The sequence below is a fragment of the Cibotium barometz genome, chromosome 22, assembly GCF_041138505.1.
Source record: "Cibotium barometz isolate CiBa-2024 chromosome 22, ASM4113850v1, whole genome shotgun sequence".
NCBI classification, from domain to species: Eukaryota; Viridiplantae; Streptophyta; class Polypodiopsida; order Cyatheales; family Cibotiaceae; genus Cibotium; species Cibotium barometz.
In genome coordinates this window covers 32,122,153-32,145,483 of record NC_141067.1, presented here as the reverse complement: position 1 = coordinate 32,145,483, position 23,331 = coordinate 32,122,153, and the positions used below count along the sequence as shown (strand labels likewise).

The 23,331-nt window shown below is 43.0% G+C and overlaps 1 protein-coding gene across 1 annotated transcript; it reads right to left on the bottom strand.

Annotated features, from left to right (window-relative positions):
• Positions 1-1,849: 1,849 nt before the first annotated feature.
• Positions 1,850-16,303, bottom strand: LOC147626543 (eukaryotic translation initiation factor 4E-2-like). Its single transcript, XM_086816948.1, has 5 exons — positions 16,046-16,303; positions 14,970-15,141; positions 14,709-14,834; positions 2,295-2,360; positions 1,850-2,168 (listed from the first exon to the last, which is right to left on the bottom strand). Exons 1-5 carry the CDS (start codon positions 16,222-16,224, stop codon positions 2,118-2,120), a joined length of 594 nt encoding a protein of 197 aa, XP_086673074.1. The 5' UTR covers positions 16,225-16,303; the 3' UTR covers positions 1,850-2,117.
• Between the last annotated feature and the right edge of the window lie 7,028 nt (positions 16,304-23,331).

Genomic DNA, 23,331 nt, shown 5'->3' with positions numbered 1-23,331 from the left:
AGGTAGGTTATCAATTGTTACTTCATTCTATTACTAGAATACATGATGTCTTTCATGTATCACACTTTGGATTCAATGTGCTTCCTCCCATGGATGAGGAAGGCATGATTGAGTTTGTGCCGGAGAGTGTTGTGGGCAAGAGGAAAAGAGTGCTTCGCAATCCCACTATGGTGGAACATTTGTTCCAATGGGAAGGTTTACCTCTTGAGGAAGCTTCATGGCAGCCCGCTCCCATGTTGGAGGGGTTTGAAAGGCTTATACATGCATTAGTGGATAATACTTGAGAAAAATGTGGGTTATTTACTTGCTGGAATTACAGTTTTGAAGGCCCCGTGAGTAGTGGAATTGAATTCCTATTCGTGAGGACTTTCATGGGTACTATGTGGAGTTATGGGGAGTTCATGGAGGGCTGATTTGAAAGCATTACATGCAATTTTTTATCACATGGTGGTCATCAGACTCTCATGATATTTTAGTACATCCTTGCATTTTCATCACTCTATGATATACATGGTTTACATAGTGTAGTGATGAGAGATTCCATCTCATGAGCTAAATGCTTATGGTTTCAAGGACAAAACCTATTGGTGGGGATGGTTTGCAAATGGTGGCATTATGCCCATGTACATAATCTAGCTTATGGATTAAGTTTGTATGGCCCCAAGGCCATAGTCATAAGGCTGGACAAGTATAAAGGTCAACCGATTATGAAGTGTGAACACATGGGGCTAGTATAAAAGGATAGTTCATCGGCGCTAATGGAGGTTAATCAACTTACTAATAAGTTTCTACCTTCTTGGAGCTCATGCTCTATAGTGTCCTCTCCCTCATGAGAGTGAACTTTTGTGTACTCCAAAGTAATGAGTGCAAACTCTTCTTCTCCCTTTCATCCACGAATTCTATTTTTTATTCCATTGATATGCATGGAGTTATTATGGTATCTAATGGTGGCATAAGGTGGTATTCAATAATTAGTCATGCTAAATTTTTTATGGCATATTTGAGCATCATGCTTGAGCGCAATGGGCACTGGGAAAAGTTACACACTCGGGGTTGGATGTGAATTTACCACATGCTTGGCTAACCTAATTAAAGGCTTATATCTGAGGTATTTCTGAGAGATTTTGTTTACAAGAACTTAGACCAAGCAACATACACCTCTTAAGGACTTAAATCTGACATAGAAAAATCCGTTGGGAGGACTTCGACAAGGCAACATACATCTCTTAAACACTTATATCATAGAGATGAATTCTTTAAAAGAATATAAGATGATGTCCAAGGTGGATGACCTCTACAAAGCATGCGAGTAAGAAAAGTGAGCACAGCTTTTGTCTTTGAGATGTGATTTTAGCGGTTTTGTTTGAGATAGAATTTAAAGCATTTTCTATAGATGCTACAATCTCCTCAATCTCCCTCCAAAAAAAGGTGTATTAATTATAATCCAAACCAAATTTTGCCAAGAAGTCATGCAAAACTTCACTGTATGAACCGACAAAGGGTATACAACTCACATATCATTCAAAAGATCTTGCATTGACATTGGAGATCACAAGTATAGGTATACTTGTGATTCAATCTTTGCTTCCCTATGATAGTGAAATTGTACATGTATTCTTGGCCTTTGGTTTTACTCAACAATTCTCTTAATTTCTTTGTTTTATTTCATCTTTCAAGCTTATGCCGTTTGTTATTTTACTAAATAGTAGCATAAGTGACCCATGCTTGTTCATCAAACAATGGTCCTTTAATGTTTAGTTAATTTATTAAATATCATTGATATGAATGGTAATTTGTTTGCATGCATTTCAAGGTAGTGCAAAGTATCCATAAACACAATATTATAACATTCTCCAAGATATCATTTTAGACTGCAAGTCCCTCTGCACGTGTACATGCATGTGCTTGGTCTCTAAAAAATGCCTATGCATTTCTTTGCGTGCATATGTGCGCATGTGTATAGCTCAAACCCTTCTAATTTCCTCACGTGTCTGCAGCACCCTCATTATAAAATCCATTGGATGTAAGTCCTTGGAGAGCACATAAAAACTAGTACCATAAGAGTGAAAACAATATGAATAAAGCCTGGTGGACCCCATACGCTTGCATATTGGAGCCTAGGCATTATACCTATTTTTGGCCAATCTCTCATCTCTTTTAGCATCCTCCTGGAAAAACAAAGGGTGGCTTATCAGAATAAAACCAGATATTAGTTCTGAAGCTTTTCAACTGGAACATCCAAACCACTACTGAAATAGAACTGACAGATAAGTAGCAAAAGTTCGAAACCTTACATGAGCTAAAAACCCTATCTTCTCATGAAAGTCCAGCAAATCTTTCCACTGCCTTCCAATGCTCATCTGCCAAAACATGAGAACACGGTACAAGAATGAGTTTTAGTGCAACAGCATACCAGTTAGAACACTTGGGCGTTAAACTAGACTGGTGGTCTCCTTGAAAAAAAAAAAGACAGGTGATAATAAGCACTAAATCACTTTCACCAAGAGTGTAATCAATTTTTGACCCACATGGCCACCTATATTGTATATATTATAATCATTCACACATGTTTTATCATCTGTGGATTACATGTACATACACTAGTGCTACATGTTTCCTTTTTACTTGGAATATCGATGGTACTATCGTATCACTTCTTGTCAAATCCCCACGGATCCCCTCGTGATCGATCTTGGTTCGAGACTCGAATACTGCAAACAAAACAAACAAACAAACAAGCAAGGGGGTGCACACCTCCCAACCATGACAGCCGTGGGTGAGCCCACAGTCTTGGCTGTCCCCACCGAGCCACGAGCTGAGCTAACTAGGTTGACGTACCGACCAATCTCCTCCTCGCGATGTCCCATACCGCCATGAAGCTGCCCTCGAGGGCCTCGAGACTGCTGCCGGCCTCGGCTACGTAAAGCAGGTGCAGGTCGATAAGCGTATTACGCAATCTTCGTTCACGAAATCCAAGAATCTTTTCAGGTTCGTGCGGAACAAATGTCATGTCCTCGACATCTATAATTTCTTGAGGAGTAACTAACTGATCTGCTCCACCCAGTACTTCCTTAAGACTAAGGACATGAAATACAAGATGAACTTTCACATGAGAAGGCAAATCCAATTCATATGCAACTGAACCAATCCGTCGTGTAACACGAAATGGTCCACAGTATCTAGGGGATAATTTCGAAGATCGACCTGTCCATAAAGTCTCGGAATCTTTCGGAATTCGCAAATACACCATCGTTCCTTCAGAGAACTCTCTGGGTGAACAATGTCTATTAGAATAAAACCTGTCTCGGTCTTGAGCACTTCTAATAGATTCCTTTGCAACTTGTAACATTTCCTGCATATCTTGCAAAAAATTACGTGCTGCATCATGCTGAAGTCCTGAGAATCCTACTGTAACAGGTGATCTAGGTTGAAAACCATACATAAGCATGAAAGGACTAAAACCTGTACTCGTATGCTTAGTACTGTTATATGCAAATTCTAACATAGGAAGAGAATCCTCCCATGAACTTTGTCTTTTGGATACATATGCTCGAAGCATATCCTCCAAAATCTGATTCACTCTTTCAATCTGGCCATCAGATTGAGGATGATCTGAGGAACTCAAATTCAAAGTTGTTTCCAACTTCTCAAAAACAAGTTTCCAAAAATCACTCGTAAACTTAGAGTCCCTATCACTGACTATGTCCTGCGGTAACCCGTACAGTCTAAACAATTGCTCGATAAACTGCTGTGCTAATTGCGTAGCTGTAATAGTCTTCTAGGTCGGTAAAAATCTAACCATTTTGGTCAAGCGATCTACCACAACCCAAATAGAATCGTGGTCTTAATGTGTTCTTGGCAATCCGGTAATAAAATCCATGGAAATACTTTCCCATTTATTACCTGGGATTTGCAAAGAATGCAACAACCCAGCCTGTCTAAAGCGCTCAGCTTTATTTGCCTGACAAATCTGACACTTGAGAACATAATCTTCTACATACCCTTTCATCTTCGGCCAATAAAAAGTGTGTTTCACTAATGATAGTGTCCTGTGTACCCCAGGGTGTCCAACAAAAGGGGCGTCGTGACACTCCTTAAGAATCTTGGACCTAATGTCCGAGATCTGTGGTACACAAATTTTGTCATTGCGGAACAGTAAACCATTCCGAATCATCCACTGGCCTCCTGTAGCCTGAATGGTAGACTGCTCAGTCATCGAGTCTTGGTCAATCAATGAGCTCTCGTCCTGGATCTTCTGCCAAAATGAACCAAAATGACTATCAGTCCTGCAAAGCCCTCTCAATGACTAAAATAAGTCAGTAGAAATCTCGGTGAACGACAAAGTATTCACCTCTCGAATCCGACTAAGCGCATCTGCAATACTATTCATGGAAAAGACTCTCTCACATTGAGTCTGCATACAGAAGCTTTCTCCCATGATCAGGGCTGCCACAACCATCCATAGCCTCTCACACTATGAACAGCATCACACCCTGACACATCCAGTGCTTCTGCATCACAACACAGACTCCCAAACTGTCTCTCACAGCACAGCATACCATACAGTCGACACACCTGTACAAACCCTCTCTACCTTCCAAGGGTACTATCCATCTCTGTCATGGATTCCCTGTCCCCTGTCTTGTCAGTAGCAAGGCTGTACCAAACATGTGTCCATTCCTGTACCCTTTGCCTGCATGTGACCTATCTCCTAGAGAAACCCAAAAACATGTTTCCTCGAGAAAACCTACGACCTGTTTCCACATGAAACCCTTAGGCCTGTTTCCCTTTGAAACTTCTGTCCTGTTTCCATACATCTAGTTACCTGTTCCCTCATGAAACATCTGGCAACATAGAGATGCCCATAACTGTAGGTCCCACTGTTCCTTTCTAGCAGGAAGAAAACAATCTGCTCCATGAGCACGCAGCCATGCGAGCTTGCATCACTCCCATGCCAAGAAACATAACCAAAAGATCTGTACTTGTAGCCAGAAACCCAAGCACATAGCTGAATTTGCAGCCAAACAAAAACAGCCCATAAACTGTCCCAAAACAGTCCCGAACCCAAAGCAAAGAGAAACTGAAAGTTCCATCGGTTGAACGCCATCGACATGATGTCTATGTTCATGGAAAACCAGCCCCTCCTTTCTGAAAAAACACGGCGTCCTCCAAAAAGCACACACCTGGCTGCCTGTGTGTCTAGAGAAACCAACCTATAAGCGTCTCTTGTGCAAAAGAGCATGAGCTTCAGCCCTCTGCGCCTGCAGTCCAGCCCCTTGTGCGTGGAGAAAAACATGCGCTGCTCTGTCCAGCGCTGCCTGCAGCCACCTGTTTGCCAAGAGAGAAAGAGAGAAAGGAGGCCTGTGACTGTGTCTTGTAGCGCAGCACAGCAGCCAGCCTTCACTCTCCAAAAAGCATGCATAAGGAGGTATTCAGCTGCGCCTCTGCACCCTGCAGCACAGCCCGCTTGTAATCCCTTCCAAAAAGCAAGAGATGACCAGCAGCGCAGACCCGCCAGCAGCAGAACTGTCAGCGCCTGTTTCTGTCCAGTCTGTACAGCTGTCCGTGCAGTCGTACAGGTCTGCATGAAATCTCATGTGCGCAGCCAACATAAGCATTCCACTACTCCTCCACGCAGCCCACATGCACGCCTCTTCCAAAAAGCAAGAGAGAGAGAGTCAAGAGAGAGACGTGGGCCTCCAAAAGTGGTGTAACCTCTAAATATTGCTTAGTGGCCTCCTAAGGTTTTGAAACCTTTAAAACATTAATTTTTTTTTTTGGCCACCAAAGGTTATAAAACCTTTTTAATTAATGTCTCTTTGCCCCCTTTCACACATGGGGTTGTCCACACATGGGCTTCCATTTTCACTCCCACCCGATGCCATTCACACTGTCCACCATGTCCCCGTGCACACCTGCATATTGTCCAGAGAAAAACACAGGGTCGTGACACTATACGTGGTGTCCCTATGCTGAAAAGAAAAAATATGACTAGACCAATCTATCTGGACATCAAGAGTCTTAAACCACTCAATCCCTAATAACAAGTCCACATTTTCCAGATGCATGACATAGCATTCCAGAGTATCTTTGTAGTCCTGAATCTGGATTGGAAGCATCTCCACCTTGCAATCCCAAACTTGTCTGCCCGCAGGTAGACGTCCCTCATAGGTATGGTCGCTGAGTGTCGTATCAAGACTCAATTTCTGCACAAGTTTGTAGTTAACAAAGTTATGCGAACTGCCAGGGTCTAACAGAATGTGAATTTTATGGCCATTCACTTCTCCATAAACTCGGAGAAGATCATGTATGCCAAATACCTTAGAATTAAACAGACAATCAGAACAAGTACTAGGGCGAGAAAGTACAGTAATTGACGTACCTGTCAAAGACAACTGGTTAGCTGCCTTTGGCTTGGGTCCTGCGTTTGACTTGGTACCCTTTTTCTTGGGGCACTCGTTACGCATGTGTCCTTTTTCTTCGCAGATAAAACAACGTCCTTCCTTCTTGAGCTTTAAAGCCCTAAGGAGTCGTTTCTTCTTGGCTGGTGTCGAACTTGTATTCTTCAAAGGTTGGTTCGAAGACTTGCCTTCAGTCGTGTTAGCCATAGGTGCGGAGAACTTTCTTTTATGCTTGTTCCCCTGCTCGGTAACGGGTTTGGACTTGGAAGAGACCATCGTATTATCATAGATACGAGCTGAATGAATGGCCTCGTCCAATGTTTTGCATTTGTTATTTTTAACCTGTAATCGGTACGAGTCTGGTAAACCAGCTACGAAAAATCCCAAAAGAGTAGTGGGATCCATCTTTGTAGCTTTCATCTGCAAGTCACGAAACTTCTGGAGGTAGACCTCATAAGTGAGGTGCTGCGAGGTCATGGTCAAAGCTGAAAACCGGGCAACAACATCGTAGTCATCCTCTTTCTTGAGGAATTCTTTCTTGAAAATATCTTCAAATTGTGCCCAAGTTGTTGGCTTTGGGTTCAGTTCCTTCCACCAAAGCAAAGCTTTGCCGGACAGGAAACCTGCTGCTAACTGTATCTTCTTTCCATCATCATATGGATGAAACTGAAAGTGAACTTGCCACTTATGTAGCCAAGTGTCCACGATCTCCTTGGTTCTTTGCTTTTGCTCGCCCCCGAACGGTTCCGGAGTAATATTGGAGCCTAAAGCAGAAGCCAAGGTATCCATTCCCGAGAAAGTAGAGAGGGTAGTGGTCAATAGAGTGATGGAGTTCTGCAAAGCTTGCATCTGGGCTGCGATTTGTGCCTGACGTTCCGTCGAAGAAGCTTCGAGAGCTACTTTGAACTCTTGGAAATCTGATTTTGACACAAACTCGTCAAAAAGATCGGCATTAGTGCCTTCCGTAGCCGGCAAGCCTTCGCGTTCCACGAGGGGCTCCAACTCCGATTCTTGGGTCGACATCGTGAAGAGGGTACGCGGAGAGAAAATTCGATCTTTGCACAATGAAAGTGCGAACGAACTCGAGAGCTTGAGAGCTTGAAAACTGGAGAACTTGAGAACTCGAGAACTCGAGACGTCGAGAGATGTGTGGCAAGAAGCCCACTAGAGGGGGTTTATAAAGGTTTCCCAAAAGCCAAAAAATCTTGAAAAGCTATGCTTAGCTTTTACTTTAACTTTTGTGTTTTTTTTTCTTTTTTTTCTTGAATAAATATATATATATATATATATTTTTTAATATATATATATGGATATATATATTCTCTTGTCTAAAAAAAATAAAACCTTGGAAACCTTTTGAACCTTGGAGGAGAGATGACTTTTAAATTTTTATAAAAAATTTTAACTTTTTAAAAAAAACGAAAGCTTGTAAAAAAAAACGTAAGCTTTACTTCTGTTTTTTTTTTTCTCTCCTGGATTAACCAGTCGGCTGTTTGCAGGCGACTAAAGCTGCCGGTGCATGCTTTCTTCCCGGCGGATGCTGACGTAACCTGAAGTAGCCGCCATCGCCAGCACCTTCGCCAGACTGCGCACCAGCTTGTGCCTGCCTTGCGTCAACTCGCACGTGGTCTGTGGCAGAGTAGCCTACCGTGCGTGGACTGGGTGGGCGCTCGCTTGGCCTAGGCGCCGCCTGGGCTGGCTGCGCAGGCCTGGCCACACAGCCACGTGGTCTGGGCGCCGGCAGTACTGGGCCTGGGCTGGCTACGCAAGCCTGGCCTGGCCTGGCGCTGCCTGGCTACGCAACCGCCCGCCTGCAAGGTACCTGCCCGCCTGCCACGTCAACACAACTCGGCCAGCAACCCACTCGCCAGCACTCTTTCGCTCTCTCTCTCATGCGTTCAACGAAAGCAACGAAAGCAATAAACGTGCTTTTTTTCTTTTTCTGTTCTCTCTCCCTGCAAGTTATGCGACTGCACACAAGGCCTCTTCTTTGCAAAAGCAATCAACCCTATTCAACCTACCATCTCCCATCAACATGGGGTTCTTTGATGAAGGAAAAATACATACAAAATCTGAAAACTGCAGTATGCACAGAAAAAACAACAAGGTTTTTAACACATACCGTACTTCGACCTCTTCTTCTCTACCTACCGACTCGCTCGTTCACGAGGTATGCTCTGATACCACTGTCAAATCCCCACGGATCCCCTCGTGATCGATCTTGGTTCGAAACTCGAATCCTGCAAACAAACGAACAACCAACAACAAAGGGGGTGCAGGCCTGACTCACCTCCCAACCATGACAGCCATGGGCGAGCCCACAGTCTTGGCTGTCCCCACCGAGCCACGAGCTGAGCTAACTAGGTTGACGTACCGACCAATCTCCTCCTCACGACGTCCCATACCGCCACGAAGCTGCCCTCGCGGGCCTCGAGATTGCTGCCGGCCTCGGCTGCATAAAGCAGGTGCACGTCTGCACTAGATCCAGGCTCCAAGACCATAGAGCTCTCACAAACTCGCGAGACTCTCTATATCCAATAACTAACCTTGGCCACCCTTTTATAGGCTCTTGGCCGGTCATCGGGCGTCCACACTTGGCCGCCCGCCCGTCCATACTTGGGTGCCCGCCCATTAGTATTTCCCTAACTCAGCTCGTCAATCAGCCTGCCTAGTTCCAAGCTTCCCCAAGCCTCGAAACTAGTCTTGCATGCGTATAGCACACGGTAGATACCCACTGTGCACATGACATGTGCTGATCCTCCTTGCAACAGGAATGTTTTGGAAAGGGTTTATGGACTGTTTCGTGGCAGTGCATGTGGCTATGAACATGAGCAATGCTCGGGACTGTTTTGAGATCAGTTTGAGGACTGTTTATGGGCTGTTTTTTCTTGGTAGCAAATTCAGCTATGTGCTTGGGTTTTTGGCTGCAAGTACAGGTCAATTGAAAGTGTTTCTTGGCATGGGAGTGATGCAAGCTCGCATGGCTGCGTGCTCATGGAGCAGATTGTTTTCTTCCTGCTAGAAAGGAACAGAGGGACCTACAGATATGGGCATCTCTATGTTGCCAGATGTTTCATGAGGGAACAGGTAACTTGATGTGTGCCATTGTTGGCACTGTTGTTGAATGGTGCCATGAATGGTTCTGTATGGAAACAAGACAGAAGTTTCAAAGGGAAACAGGCCTAAGGGTTTCATGTGGAAACAAGTCATAGGTTTCTCAAGGAAACATGTTTTTGGGTTTCTCCAGGAGATAGGTCACATGCAGGCAGAAGGTACAGGAATGGACACATGTTTGGTACAGCCTTGCTACTGATTGGGCAGGGGACAGGGAATCCATGACAGAGATGGATAGTACCCTTGGAAGGTAGAGAAGGTTGGTACAGGTGTGTCAACTGTATGGTATGCTGTGCTGTGATACGAGTTCTCTTTTGAGAGACAGTTTGGGAGTCTGTGTTGTGATGCAGAAGCACTGGATGTGTCAGGGTGTGATGCTGTTCATAGTGTGAGAGGCTATGGATGGTTGTGGCAGCCCTGATCATGGGAGAAAGCTTCTGTATGCAGACTCAATGTGTGAGAGTCTTTCGATGTGAACATTGGCTGGACTTGTTTGTGGATGCCGAGTGGACAAGAAGCCATGATGCAGGTTCCTTTGCAGGCTTCAGGGGTTCTACTGTGACGGCTGAGTTTCCAGCCTTATTGTAATCAAAGCTCTTATAATCAATCAAAGAAATACCACAAGGGGCGCCACTGCGTTTTGGGGCCAATCGGTGTCCGTGTACTGTTTGCAGGAGCACTCTAGCTCCCCCTGTTTGTTTTCCTTTTCTAGGTCTTCCATGGCATTGAAGTGTTTTATGTGCGAGTGTTTGTTTCACCGCCCGTCAGGCCGGTTTCAGCTGTCCCCACCGAGCCACGAGCTGAGCTAACTAGATGGACGTACCGACCAATCTCTACCTCGTGACGTCCCATACCGCCACAAAGCTACCCTCGCGGGCCTCGAGACTGCTGCTGGCCTCGGCTGCATGAAGCAGGTGCACGTCTGCACTAGATCCAGGCTCCTGACCATAGAGCTCTCACAAAGTCACGCGAGACTCTATATGACTAATGACTAACCTTGGCCATCCTTTTATAGGCTCTTGGCCGGTCATCAAGCGTCCACACTTGGGCGCCCACCCGTCCATACTTGGGTGCCCGCCCGTTAGTCTATCCCTAACTCAGCTCGCCAATCAGCCTGCCTAGCTCCAAGCTTCCCCAACCTCAAAGCTAGTCTTGTGTGCGTGCAGCACACGGTAGATACACACTGTGCACATGACAAACATACTGGTATTTTCAGCTACTGTTGAGCAACATGACATTAATGTGGAGAAAGTCATGAAGTTGCTGGAAAGCAACGAGCTCTACGTCAATGAGAAGAAGTCGGAATTTTATTTATTCAAGGTTCATTACCTTGGATATATAATTAGTGCAGAAGGCATTCGACTTGATCCGGCCAAGGTGGCCGAGATTGTCAATTGACATCAGATCCTTTGTGGGTATATCCCAAGCATACTCCACCCACATAGACAAGTTTTTTGACCTCTCGGTGAACCTCACCGATCTACTAAAGGGTGTCAAGACTAAAAGGTAGCGGATTCAAATGACTCCACGAGCATTGGAGACATTCAAGAACCTCAAGGCGGTTTTATCAGAAGCGCCTTGTCTAGCGCTTGCCTCGTGGGACGAGCCGTTCCAAGTAATCACCGATATAGGTAACATCGCAATTAGAGGTGTATTACAACAAAATGGTCATACAGTAGCTTACATGTCTCGTAAGTTACTGCCCATGGAAAAGAATTACTCGGTCTACGATCAGGAACTTCTCATAGTTATTCACGCTAATATTGAAAACATTTTCTTTATGGCCGTGACTTTGAGGTTCGCACTAACCATCAGGCATTACGCTGGATTCAGACAATGCCAAGTGCACAGTGGAGTGACCGACAGCACTGCTGGAGCCAGATATTTCAGTAATTTGGTGGTATGATTAAGCACCTTCCAAGAAAGGCCAATTCAGTGGCCGATGCTTTGAGCCGGAAGAGACAAGTGACTTTGATTCAAACCACTAGACTCAACCTTGTTGGTGCGGGACTAGACAACATGAAGCACACGTACGCGGATTCCGAGGAATTCGGTACACAATGGGAACAGGCAGTGGATGCCACAAGACCATGCCACTTTTTGATACGCGATGGTTAGCTTTTCTACAAAGGCCGGCTGTGTGTCATGCAGTCGTTCAAGGCAACTTTTCTCCATGACGCCATCACTGGTGGTCATCGAGGCATGAATTCAACTTTGGAGAAGTTAGAACGACAATATTATTGACCAAAGAGGTGTTTGCACATGTGCAACAATGTGACATTTGTCAAAAGATGAAAGCTCCTCGTGGGAAGAAGATAGGGTTGTTACAGCCCTTACCAATTCCCGAGGGACCTTTCCAAGATATATCGATGGATTTTGTCACGAATCTGCCTCCCAGCCCGGGTAAGCATAATACTTAGTGCTTGACTATAGTTGCTAGATTTAGCAAATTTGTTATGCTTATTCCATGCAGGGCCAATGTGGCTGCCGAAGATGTCCTCCCTTATTTAAGTATAGCCTAGTCTCTAGATGCACCTCTTTTGGATCTCTCTCGAACATATCCAGGATAATATACACCATTATGTTTTCATTCACATATACACATGCATACAATATGCTCAGGTAACCTTGAAAAATACAAGACTTAAGCTCATGGATAGGTGATACTGTCAGAATACGCAGCGGAGATGATGACAAAATCTGGAAACACAAGAGCAAGTGCAGAAAAAAACAACAATGGAGAGAGACATGCCTCCCAAAGAGTCATCTGCAAACATGAGCTTAACAGCCTCATCAGGAAGCTCCCATCCAATCTGGTATCCATCACCCGAATCAATGAACCGTTCTGCTTCCGAGTCAAAGAGGTATCACACTGCTCACAAGGATCAACACTTGTTATGGTGGGATGCTTAGTCCTGGAAATCTGCTGAAGACCACGCAAGGCCTTCTGATACCTGTCAACCACCCCCTCTGAATCCGGAACCACTTCTAGTTAACTGCCACCTGCCTGGCTTTCCAAGAGGTCCCCGTGGAAAGAACATCCTCATCTATAGGAGTTTCTCTGTCCCGAATACTACGAGACATCAAAGCATAGGTTACCTGTAAAGTTTCCTCTGACTAACGAACACAAGAACTACCAACATCAGTACTGGAAAGTTCCTGCCAACTGCTGCCATCAACTGGCAAGCTATCCACCATTTGGTCCGAGAAAGCCTGCACCTGCGGCGTATCCACGCTTAAGTGGCCATTACCAGACTGCCACTCATCACAAAACTGAGGACCTGGGAGAGAGAGTGCTGAAAGCTTGTAAACTCCATTCTCCACTCCGCCTTCCCAAACCACCTGGCCTGTTGCCTTATCTCAGAGAGCAACAAAATGCTCATCAAACTCCACCCGTATGCCAGTCTTGCAAACATGATGCACTGACAGCAGATGAAAACCAAGTGACAGAACATACAACACCTGGAAGGAATGCTTCCCCCCTTTGCCATCGGGAACTATCTCCAACCTGCCCTCACTATGAACTGGGATAGTGGATGTATCCCCAGTGAGAATGTGACCAGAATACCTGCAGAGATCCTATAAAGCCGAACAGAAAGAAGTCATGTGCTAGGCAGCACCACTATCTAGAATCCACTCCCGAGTATCCGTTGCGGAGAGTCCTCCAACCTCCTCCCTGCTTGAAGAAAATGAAACATCGGTGTCCATCACCTCCAAGTGCACAAAAAGCCGAAGTCTTCATGGTTGCTGCTAAGGAGTCTTCACCCTTCTCGGTCTTCCACTTGGAACACTGCCTCCAATAGTGGCCTTTCTCGCCACAATCATTCCAGGTCCTCTCTGCCTTTAGTTTCTCGGGGTCAGCATCAAACTTCTGCTCAGAAGACTTCTCCGTTGAAGCCTTCCCTTTGCCCTTGTTACGGCCTTTCGACCGTTGGCCAGTTAAGGCCTCCGAACCTCCACCCTGAGGAGGGTTCGAGAATCTTTCCTCCTCGTCCAAGACCATGGGCACAAGCTCCTCCCACGAACAAATCTGCCATTGCGGGGATGTATTCTGAAAAAGGGTGGATGGGTGGGAACAAAGAAGAACTTACAACTGCAAGTGGCTGTCCAGCAAATCAGCCCGCCGTCCTCTTGCTTCTCCTCTTCCCAAACACTCCACCAATCAACAACACAACAGTCCCCCTCTTGCTCACACAAATCCCAAGGACTATCAAAAGCCTAGGGCTCTGATACCATGTCAAAATACGCAGCGGAGATGATGACAAAATCTGGAAACACAAGAGCAAGTGCAGAAAAAAACAACGATGGAGAGAGACGCGTGTAACTCTACTATATATACACAAGAAGAATCCCAAATACAAGACGAATGTGACAAGGGACTGGGGGGCCATTTTATATGGCCCCCATAGTGCAGTCGGCCTGTTCCAGAGGCAGCCGACAAGCACTAAACCTCCACGACCAGCCAAAAAACCAGTCGGCCAGGAGTGTCGGCCGGCACATGTGGGAGGTCGTGGACCTGAAGCAAAACAATCAGCCAGCACCAGCATGAACAAATGCAGTCGGCCAGCATCAGAGGTCCTCCTGCCATCACAGAGTTGCCACCCAAGCCACAGAAAAATAGGGAAAATGGGGGGGAAATACGGGGAGTGAGGAAAAATGAGAAAACACCTACAAAGGGCGGGCACACCCACAACAGAGGCCCTGGTGTCTGGTAAAGACAGGAGATGACTTCTAACAGATACATCTCAGATACCCATTGATTAATCAAGATGAAATATGAATCCAATGATCTCCGAAACTTCTTAAATAATATACAGAACAGAATGTTTAGTACTGCATATACAGCTCCAATCTGGAAGGATATTGCCCCAATTCATCTCAGCCTATCATTGCTGGGTACTTAGGGTGAGATGGAGCCTCAAGAAGAGCACTCATTTTGTATCGTATACACATAAGAGACACACAACGCAATTGAGGTGCCCCATAGATGACTTACGCCCTTAACCACATGGCTCGATTGATGTCACATAGATATCTTGCACCTTCACACATGCCCCTACACACAGCAATCATCTCCCTTCCCACTTGTCTACAGATTGCATGATTAATCCTACCAACTTAACTCATAGTAGAGAACTGAAGTAAATTAGTGAGATGATCCAACCAACTTAAAAGGAAAATGTAGAATCATACCTGGGCTGCTTCATTAGATGCGGTTTTAGTCCACAAAGCTAGTTTCTCCACTTTACTTCTTATGCTCACGACAGAACCACAGATCTCATCACTTTCATTGAACTGCTCACCAATCATTGCCAAAACCTGCATATTCAAAACAACACAAACTTATCGACCGAAATTTTCACATGAAATTATTAACTTGTACTCCAAACAATTATGATAATGCATGATAAACATAAGAATAAAGTCGCAAGAGAGAGCTAGGAATCTCCCTACTGTGTAAAGCCAGAATGTGTCTGTCATACTCTTTCCTCTAGGTAAACCAATAGACCACTTTCCACCCTGTGCACATATTGGATCTTCCCACTTGGGTTCAATACCAGCCTTGAAGCAATGGAAATCTGCTCCATTGGCCAATTGACTTGGCTGGATCACATTGTTGTAAATGCTGCATCACAATGCACAATCAGTATAGAGTTCAGAGAGTACACAGCACATACCAGTAAAAGAAAAATAGAGAGCTAACTCTCATGTTTACCCTAGAGCTGCTCTTAGAAGTCAGAAGCCTAGGGCTGTTCTTGAATTGAGTAGCAATATAGAGAAGACTTGTGAGGCCCGAAAGGACTGGCTATTCTGCTTGTCCACATTAGCTACCAGCAATGGCAATAGAGGCCCTGGTTGCTCTTAAATAAGCAATTAAGTCCTGAGAGAAGCCTAAGCTCCCAAGCCAATATGAGCAGTGCAGCAACAGCAGCTGATAGTTTCTTGGCTGGCCGAAACTGTCTGCAGCTTGGCTTCTAGAAATCAGCTTGGTCTTGCCAAAAAAAGCTTTGCTTAATGGTTTTCTGGTCTTCACACGTCGCCTGATCCTATGGTCACCATATGCGTACAACCAACCCAACTCACCATTTACCCAATAGGTATCTTCCTAGCTGGGGTGAGCCAGTGTGGTCGGGGTTTTGCTTTAACTCAACCATCCACTCCTCATAAATACATGCCTTACAAGCACTACATCATTTCTTTACCCCCTAACTTGTTGTCGGCACACTGAGTCCATTATGCCATGGGCTTAGTGGGCACAAAAATCCAGGCGAGGGGGCATGGCAGCAACGCATTTGATCAAAAGAGGAGTATTCAATCTTTCTACGCAAACAGTGGTGACATTGTGCTGGCAGACCCATGGTTGTAACGCTCTCTATGGACATGTAGGGCAGATCTAGAACCCATATGCACATGAAGGCATCTATGGAAGACATGATGTGAATGTGGACATGTAGACACATGCATGGAAGACATGATGTGCATGAGAAAATGGGCAATGAGAGCCAAAAGGGAAGAGAGAGAGGGCGTACCACCAGAAGTCCTCGACGGTGGAGAAGGTGTAGACGGGGCGGAGGGAGCTGCCCCACGTCTTCTGCTTGGACTTGGCGCTGTAGTTGTCGTACCAGAAGGTCCAGGAGCGCTCCAGCCGATGCTTCGGGGCTCCCGGAATCTCCCCTTCTTCAAGCTCCACCTCGTCTGTGGCCGCCATAGCGAAAGATCTCGGAGAGAGCAAGAGAGTATCCGCAAGCGTGTGTTTGGTTTAGTACGTGTGAGAGAGGGAGAGAGGGAGATAGAGAGAGATTATATGGTCCTTTTGTTTAATCGCTAAGAGTATTGAAATGGTGCTGGTCAACACTCCCTTTTTTTTTGTGATGGAGGGTACAATAATTTGTAATTATAATTTGATGGAAGGTACAATAATTTGCCATCACTTTTAACTACATGGGAGTCGGTAGATTCGAACCTTGTACCTCTCTTTCAGAAACCAAAGGAAATAAATTCCAAGCGGCAGCTCAAGCTCTATTCGCTAGGCTGTCTCCGCCACCCCGAGAGAGAGAGAGAGAGAGAGAGAATTCAAAATTCTTTGCAAACATCCACCTACATTAAGGTAGAGTGTAGGGTCGGTTAAAATTTCTTCAGTAATGTATCCCCATTAGGCCCACATGTGAGTGCAAACCTCCAACTTTTGAAGAAAGGGCACTCAAGTGTCACACCCTTTTCACACTAGAATCTACCCTTCACGTGATCAAAATTACACCTTTTTGAATGTTGTGATACTTGCTTGATGATTGATTTTAAATATTACATGTACTGATACTTGCTTGATGATTGATTTTAAATATTACATGTACTGATACCAAAAATGGTCTCAAAACTCTAAAGGCCTGCAAATATTCTATGATGACTTTCTACGGGTACATGTTAAGTATTCAAATAGATATAGGTCTTCTATGTTGAGTTTCACATAGAGAGAGAGAGAGAGAGAGAGAGAGAGCATTATAAAATATTGTTTATTTGTAGATAAATTTAGTTAAACGTATGTATGATATGAACTGACAAAGAAAGAGAAACACATACACACACACACACACACCTTATCGTTTAGAGAATTGGTTCAATCTAATTGAAAGTTTCATCCTTGCCCACCTCCAGTTCCATGAAACTTTTTGCCTTTTACAAATGCCACCTTGGAACTCCCCACTAAATATGTCCTCATGGTATTGTTTTCATGAAATTTTCTATCATTTAAACAATGCCACCTCAGAACTTCTCACTAAATATGTCCATTTCCATAACTTTCATCGATATCTCTATTAATATTTTCTTTTTTAATGATAGAACGTTATATTAGTAGTTTGGTAACCTAACATATGGAGCTTTTCTCTAGGGGGAGAGTGTGAAAAGATGCTCTCAACTTTGTGCTTGTGGAGGGGATTAATGTATTCAGGGCCCACTTATTTACTGTAGTGCAAAATGTGAGGTGGGGCTCAATCCTCCCAATCCAATCTAGCCACCAAGAACAAGGTTATGTAAAAGGGAAAGGTGATGGGTCCCAATCCAACCTAGCCAAGTGTACCTAGGACTCCTACACAAGGGCCCCCCACTCCCGTGGATGGATGGGTTCTTGCATGTAATGAGGTCCTATGCAAGAGGGGGGGGGGGATTGAAATAGTCATTACACAATGGAATGCACATGTCAATAATGTATATACATTTAAAAGGACAAATTCCTTTTTTTTTTTAATGGCACGATTTAAAAATAGTTTAAGGTGTTTCTAAGCAAAGAAAGAAACCTTTTTGTAAGAAGGATTGTAAAAAGGTTTATATAGCTTGAACATTGCTCGAAGGCAAATTTCCTTGAAGATGTCTAATGAAAATGACTAAAAGGACAGAGGGAATTTTTAAAAAAATGATATCTTACTTTCCTTCCTCATTCTTTGATGACACATGTCTATTTTTTTTGCTTATTTGTAAAATCCACGATTATTAGAATACTCCAATGTGGATTTAGGGCTGTTCAGGGAAGAGACCATTGAGCGTATTATTATCAACATTAATGTATATAAGTTTTTTTTCTCTAATAAGAAAAACAAGTTCTTTGTTTAGGAGGAAAATCCTTTTAATCACACAAACCAACCCTTTTATTGCATAAGGAATAAAAATCTATCTTTTAATGTTCTTCACTATCACAAATCCCGTGCTTCTCTCATACCATAGCTTTGCGCTTGCACGGTACAAGGATAAATTGGACTCACTTAATCCCAATTTGTTAATTACAAATGAAAAAACATCCTTTACAAATGAAAAGGATGTTCTTTCATTTACAGAAGATCATTTCCCTCTTTAAGGAGGAATCTAAAACTTATCCCTAATTGATGATACAACTATACCATAAATTCAGCAACATAAAGCATTAAATACTCCATTCTTTTGGGGAAGGAGAGAATTAAATTAATCTCAAATCTTTTCATGATAAAAACCATCAAAGAGATAATTATAGATATGCTTATGATACTCATTAATTAAGAAATCATAAGAAAAGGGGAAAATCTCCACACAAGGAGAGTTCCCATAGGCAACTTAGCATTACCAAGAGATCGATTAAGGCATAGATTTTTAACACAAACCCATTTCTCATAATACCCTAATCATTACGTGTATAATTTAATACTAATATTGTTGAAGATAATTTTGTTTTGGATACTAGATGTTGGACTTTTATAGTAAGAAAAGCACAAGCGGTAAAGTACCCCTCATTTGTTGAGAGGAAATGCAATGCCTTATTGAACCTCTTCTTTTGTGCCCTCGAGACCAGTTATTAGCTTTCTAATTGATCTACATGAAACATTATTGTTGTCAATATTGAAAGTTCTCTCCCTACTTCTCTCTCTCTCTCTCTCTCTCTCTCTCTCTCTCTCTCTCTCTCTCTCTCTCTCTCTCTCTCTCTCTCCAACTCATTACGATATATAAATAATGATTGTGTGGACTTACTGTCTCACGGTGCCATGGAATCCTTCACTTGAATTGGCCAAGTAACAAGTCTTGGATTCCATATCGTAAAGGATCAAACTCCAGTGTGAACTACAACATGCAATTAGGAGTATGAGAAGTAACATAAAAAATATACAATAAATTTAGGTCACAATACTAAGACTATAAATGAGATTGCATGTCACTTACTCTTCATTGTATGCCATTAGAATTTTTTGAGCTACATCAAAATTTATCGGACTAAACCATGGACATACATCAACCATTGCAGTAAGAACCGAGGAAAGGAGGGAATCTACAATATATACACGATTTTGAACATCGAATGGGAGATTTGATATAATCAGGCTGCACAAGAAATTTACATTATATCCGTTACTTTGGACAAGCAAACCACTTTACAATCAAGATGATGACAAGGACGTAGAAAACCTTAGAACTGCTATCATAATTCTATCATTGACCTCCCTTAAAACATTGGATAAAACAACAATCTCCTCCACATCGAAAGGGAAAAATTGTGCGGTGCCTTGCACCTGGAAGTCTAACGTGAAATGAGGGGACAAAACAACTCAAAGCTTTAACATTCGACTTATGCATTTCCTGAATAGCCGCTTTCTTCATCCATAATTCTTGGAGCTCCTGCATCCTGGCTTGGTCTCCAATCCTTTGTGCGTTGACCCTTGTGTTCACGAGAATGACTAGGCTCTATCACTTCTGTGATCTTAACTTTTTTTATCAAAGGAGGGATTTCCAAAATTCCTTTCATTCTTTTGCCACTAAGTAGGACGGGCTCTAGCGTACTGTCATATCTGAACCTGAGTAAACGAAGCGAGTTCATGTCTTTCGGCATCACAATGTTTCTGTGTGCATGCGCGGCAAGGACGTAGCTATCCTGAAAAAAATCGACATCCTAGTCTTCCGCAGCCTCTTGTAAACATCCTAGGGAAGAGGCTTGCCAATGCATATTAATGCCAAAATCCTCGCATATCGACCTGACTACGTGCTGGAATCTATGTTGCTCGTATCTGTGTCTCCTCATTGAGCACAGTGTAGACATTTTCTTTCCCGAACAGCTTTTAAAAAAAACCTATTTTAGGATCATTTGTAGATGAGAGCCTTGCGGTCTTCTTCATACGCGCCATCTAAAAATAGTCATAATGTTACATGATAAGTTTTCTCAATAAATATATAGGACAATAAAATAGCAAACAAATCACTACAACGCGATATGGGCACATTAGATACAATCACAATATAATCCTCGCGTTTGTAGTGATTTATCACGCATAGCCCTTCAAAACACAAAATAAGACAAAAACTACTAAAAAAGATAACTTGGATAACAAAATAGCTTCAAATCACTATAACGCAATATGGGTACATTAGACAAAATCTACATCAACTCCTTGCGTTGTAGTGATTTCTCACACAGACCCTTTCATTTGACAAAATAACACATGAACAATACACCCAACAATACCTATGACGATAAAATAGCTTCAAATCACTACAACGCGATATAGGTACATCAGACCTAATCGTCTCATACCCTCCTCGTGTTGTAGTGATTTCTCACACATAGCGTTTCATTTCACAAATTAAGTCACGAAAATAAGTGATAGATAACATACATGACACAAAACAATGTATAGGACAAGAAATTATGTCCAAATCACTATAACGTGATATGGCTACATTAGAAAAAAATCATAATTCATTCTTCGCGTCGTAGTGATTTATCAGACATTACCTTTCGTTTGACCCAATATCTAATGAACATAGATAAAACATGACATATATGATTGAATATAACATTTAGGACCATTAGTGATTGCTTGATAACTCACCAAAGAATCATGCAAGGAAAATGTTGAATAGATATACACTTGCTTGATGAATCGCAGGAGATGGTGTAGATGAAGCACAACAGAGGAATACACGTAGCTGAAGGCTGTCCAAAGACGGGGGCAAAAGACAAGGACACCTGGGGAAAATACAAACAAGGGTACAAAAGTGAAAGACGTCGACCACATTTACCGAGGACAAGTACAACATTTATTGAGAATGATAATAGTGATGATACGTGTTAGACACATATGCGAAGGAGTACGATACATGTGCAAAAGAACATGTCAATGGTGACACGTGTCAACAACACGTGTGAAGGAGGATGTGGGGCCGTACTACTCATTAAATAGATGATGATTTTGACCAATCCATTTTTGACACCTATCATCAACACGTGCGCAGAGCACGTGGTCTGCCATCATGCATGTCTGCCATGTGTACAGACCGTTAGTTTTCGTGAATAAAGCTGACCCACATTCATTATTCGTTGCTTCTTTCTCTCCTACAATTTTTCTCGCAGTTGTGAGACTGGCATGCTGCTTCTTACTCTCGTAAAGTCAATTTCGTTACTTGCTTCTTACTCTCCCAATGAATTTCGCAGTATGTTTTCAAAGATTTATGCGTTTCAATTTGGCCGAAATTATATAATTGTTTTATAAATATTCCATCAAATCACTATAACGTGAAGGTAGATCTCAGTAAGAATTCTCCCACGTATATCGCGTTGTAGTGATTTTGCCTACAATTGTAAATTTCTTGCAAATATTTCTTCAAATCACTACAACGCGAGAAGAGGTATTGGTGCGAACTCTCTCTCGCATATTGCGTTATAGTGATTTGTCCTACTATCGTTCTTTTTTTGCCTCGATGGGAATTCTCCCACACATATCGCGTTTTAGTGATTTTGGCACATTTTTCTTTGCATTTTCATTTTCTCACTAATATTTCATCAAATCACTACAACGCGAATAGAGATCTCGGTGAGAGTTCTCCCACCCTTATCACGTTATACTGATCTTGCCTAATCCTTTATTATCTTACACAAAAATTTCGTTGTCATGACATATTTCCTAGCTTGTAGATGGATCCTTTCAGGATTGAGGTCGAGTCTGATGCTGGCATTCAAGAAACCCCAAATGAAAAGTTGTTTGACTTCCTTTATAAAGTTCGACAGCATCATCGCTATCCTGAAATCTCACGCATGTTTAATTTCAATTTTCCCATCGAAGATATGATCATTTTTGCACGTTTGTATCTTGAGGAGAAAGAGCAGCAATTTCAGTAGATCACTTCAAATGGTATAGTCATGTTTGATGACCTTTAGTACGTGCACGTGAATGATGTTGAGCCTTCAACAACCCTAAGACAAAAGTTAAACAGGGATGTTTTAAAGGTGCCAGATGATAAGAACTTCGAAGACACACAATAAGTGCCCCATTCACAATCGCAAGTGTTGTCTCGTCGCCTACCACTATGGATTTATCTGCTACTTGCATGTGCTGCTTGAGGATGAAAAAATTGCAAATGAAGAAATTGAGGAGAAGGCAGAGGAACCTCCAAGAGAAGAAGATAAAGTTTAAGAGACTGCGGAGGAGATAAACTTGGCTGCAGAGAGGGACTTAAGTGAGCAGTTGGATATCGACGCGCTTAGAAGAGAAGACACCTTAGTGGTTACAGGTGACGAGTAGCCCTCTAGAGAAAGCAGGGGACATTCTAACCCCACTCCTCTCCACATTTCCTATTGGTGACAATGAAAATTTGTTAACTACAGATATTCAAGCTGTGTTTGACATAAGGAAAGACTATTATTTGGCCATCATTGCACATAATCTTGAGGAAGATGAAGATTTTATTGATCCAGATTTGGATAATTATTGGATTCAAATGTCAAGGACAGTGAGTTCCATTCTGCTGCCGACTCATTATCCATGATGTACAAGGATGCAATTCGTTATGAAGCCAACCTTCCCACTGAAGAGAAATTTCAGACTATTCAGCAAAGACTTAATATTTCACACATGGGAAGGGAAGGGGCGTCCTCATCGGCAGTCCAAGACACCAACTCAACAATCGATATATGGACAGATGGTTTACTTGTTAATGACAAAAATCAGAAGGTGTGTTTACTTGTGTTAATGACTTTTTATTGTGCTGAGTAGCTTATTCTATTTGTTGTGTTGGCTCATCGACAACATTGTTTTGTAGCTGGTTGTGTTTGAGGATGAGTTTCTTGGGCGCAGAGCAGGCAAACGTGTGGGAGGACTCGGAATGGACTCAGCACTAGGGTAGTACATAAACCGATTGAATTTTCCACAATTCATTATATTCCACAAAAAATTCTCAAAAGACAATGCAAAATTTCATTTGTTTGCAATCAAGACATTATCCAGATACCTTGGGGCATATCTCGTCAGGTGGAATGTAGACAAAGTCATGCTTTTGGAGAAGCAGTTAGCGTTGCAAATCTTTGGGC

Excerpts from the sequence above, each read along its gene's own strand:
- LOC147626543 (XM_086816948.1), bottom strand. The coding sequence starts at position 16,224 with ATGGCGGCCACAGACGAGGTGGAGCTTGAAGAAGGGGAGATTCCGGGA. Across the intron at positions 15,142-16,045 it reads ACCGTCGAGGACTTCTGGTG|CATTTACAACAATGTGATCC; the intron begins GTACGCCCTCTC and ends ATTGTGATGCAG. Across the intron at positions 2,169-2,294 it reads AGATAGGGTTTTTAGCTCAT|GAGGATGCTAAAAGAGATGA; the intron begins GTAAGGTTTCGA and ends TTGTTTTTCCAG.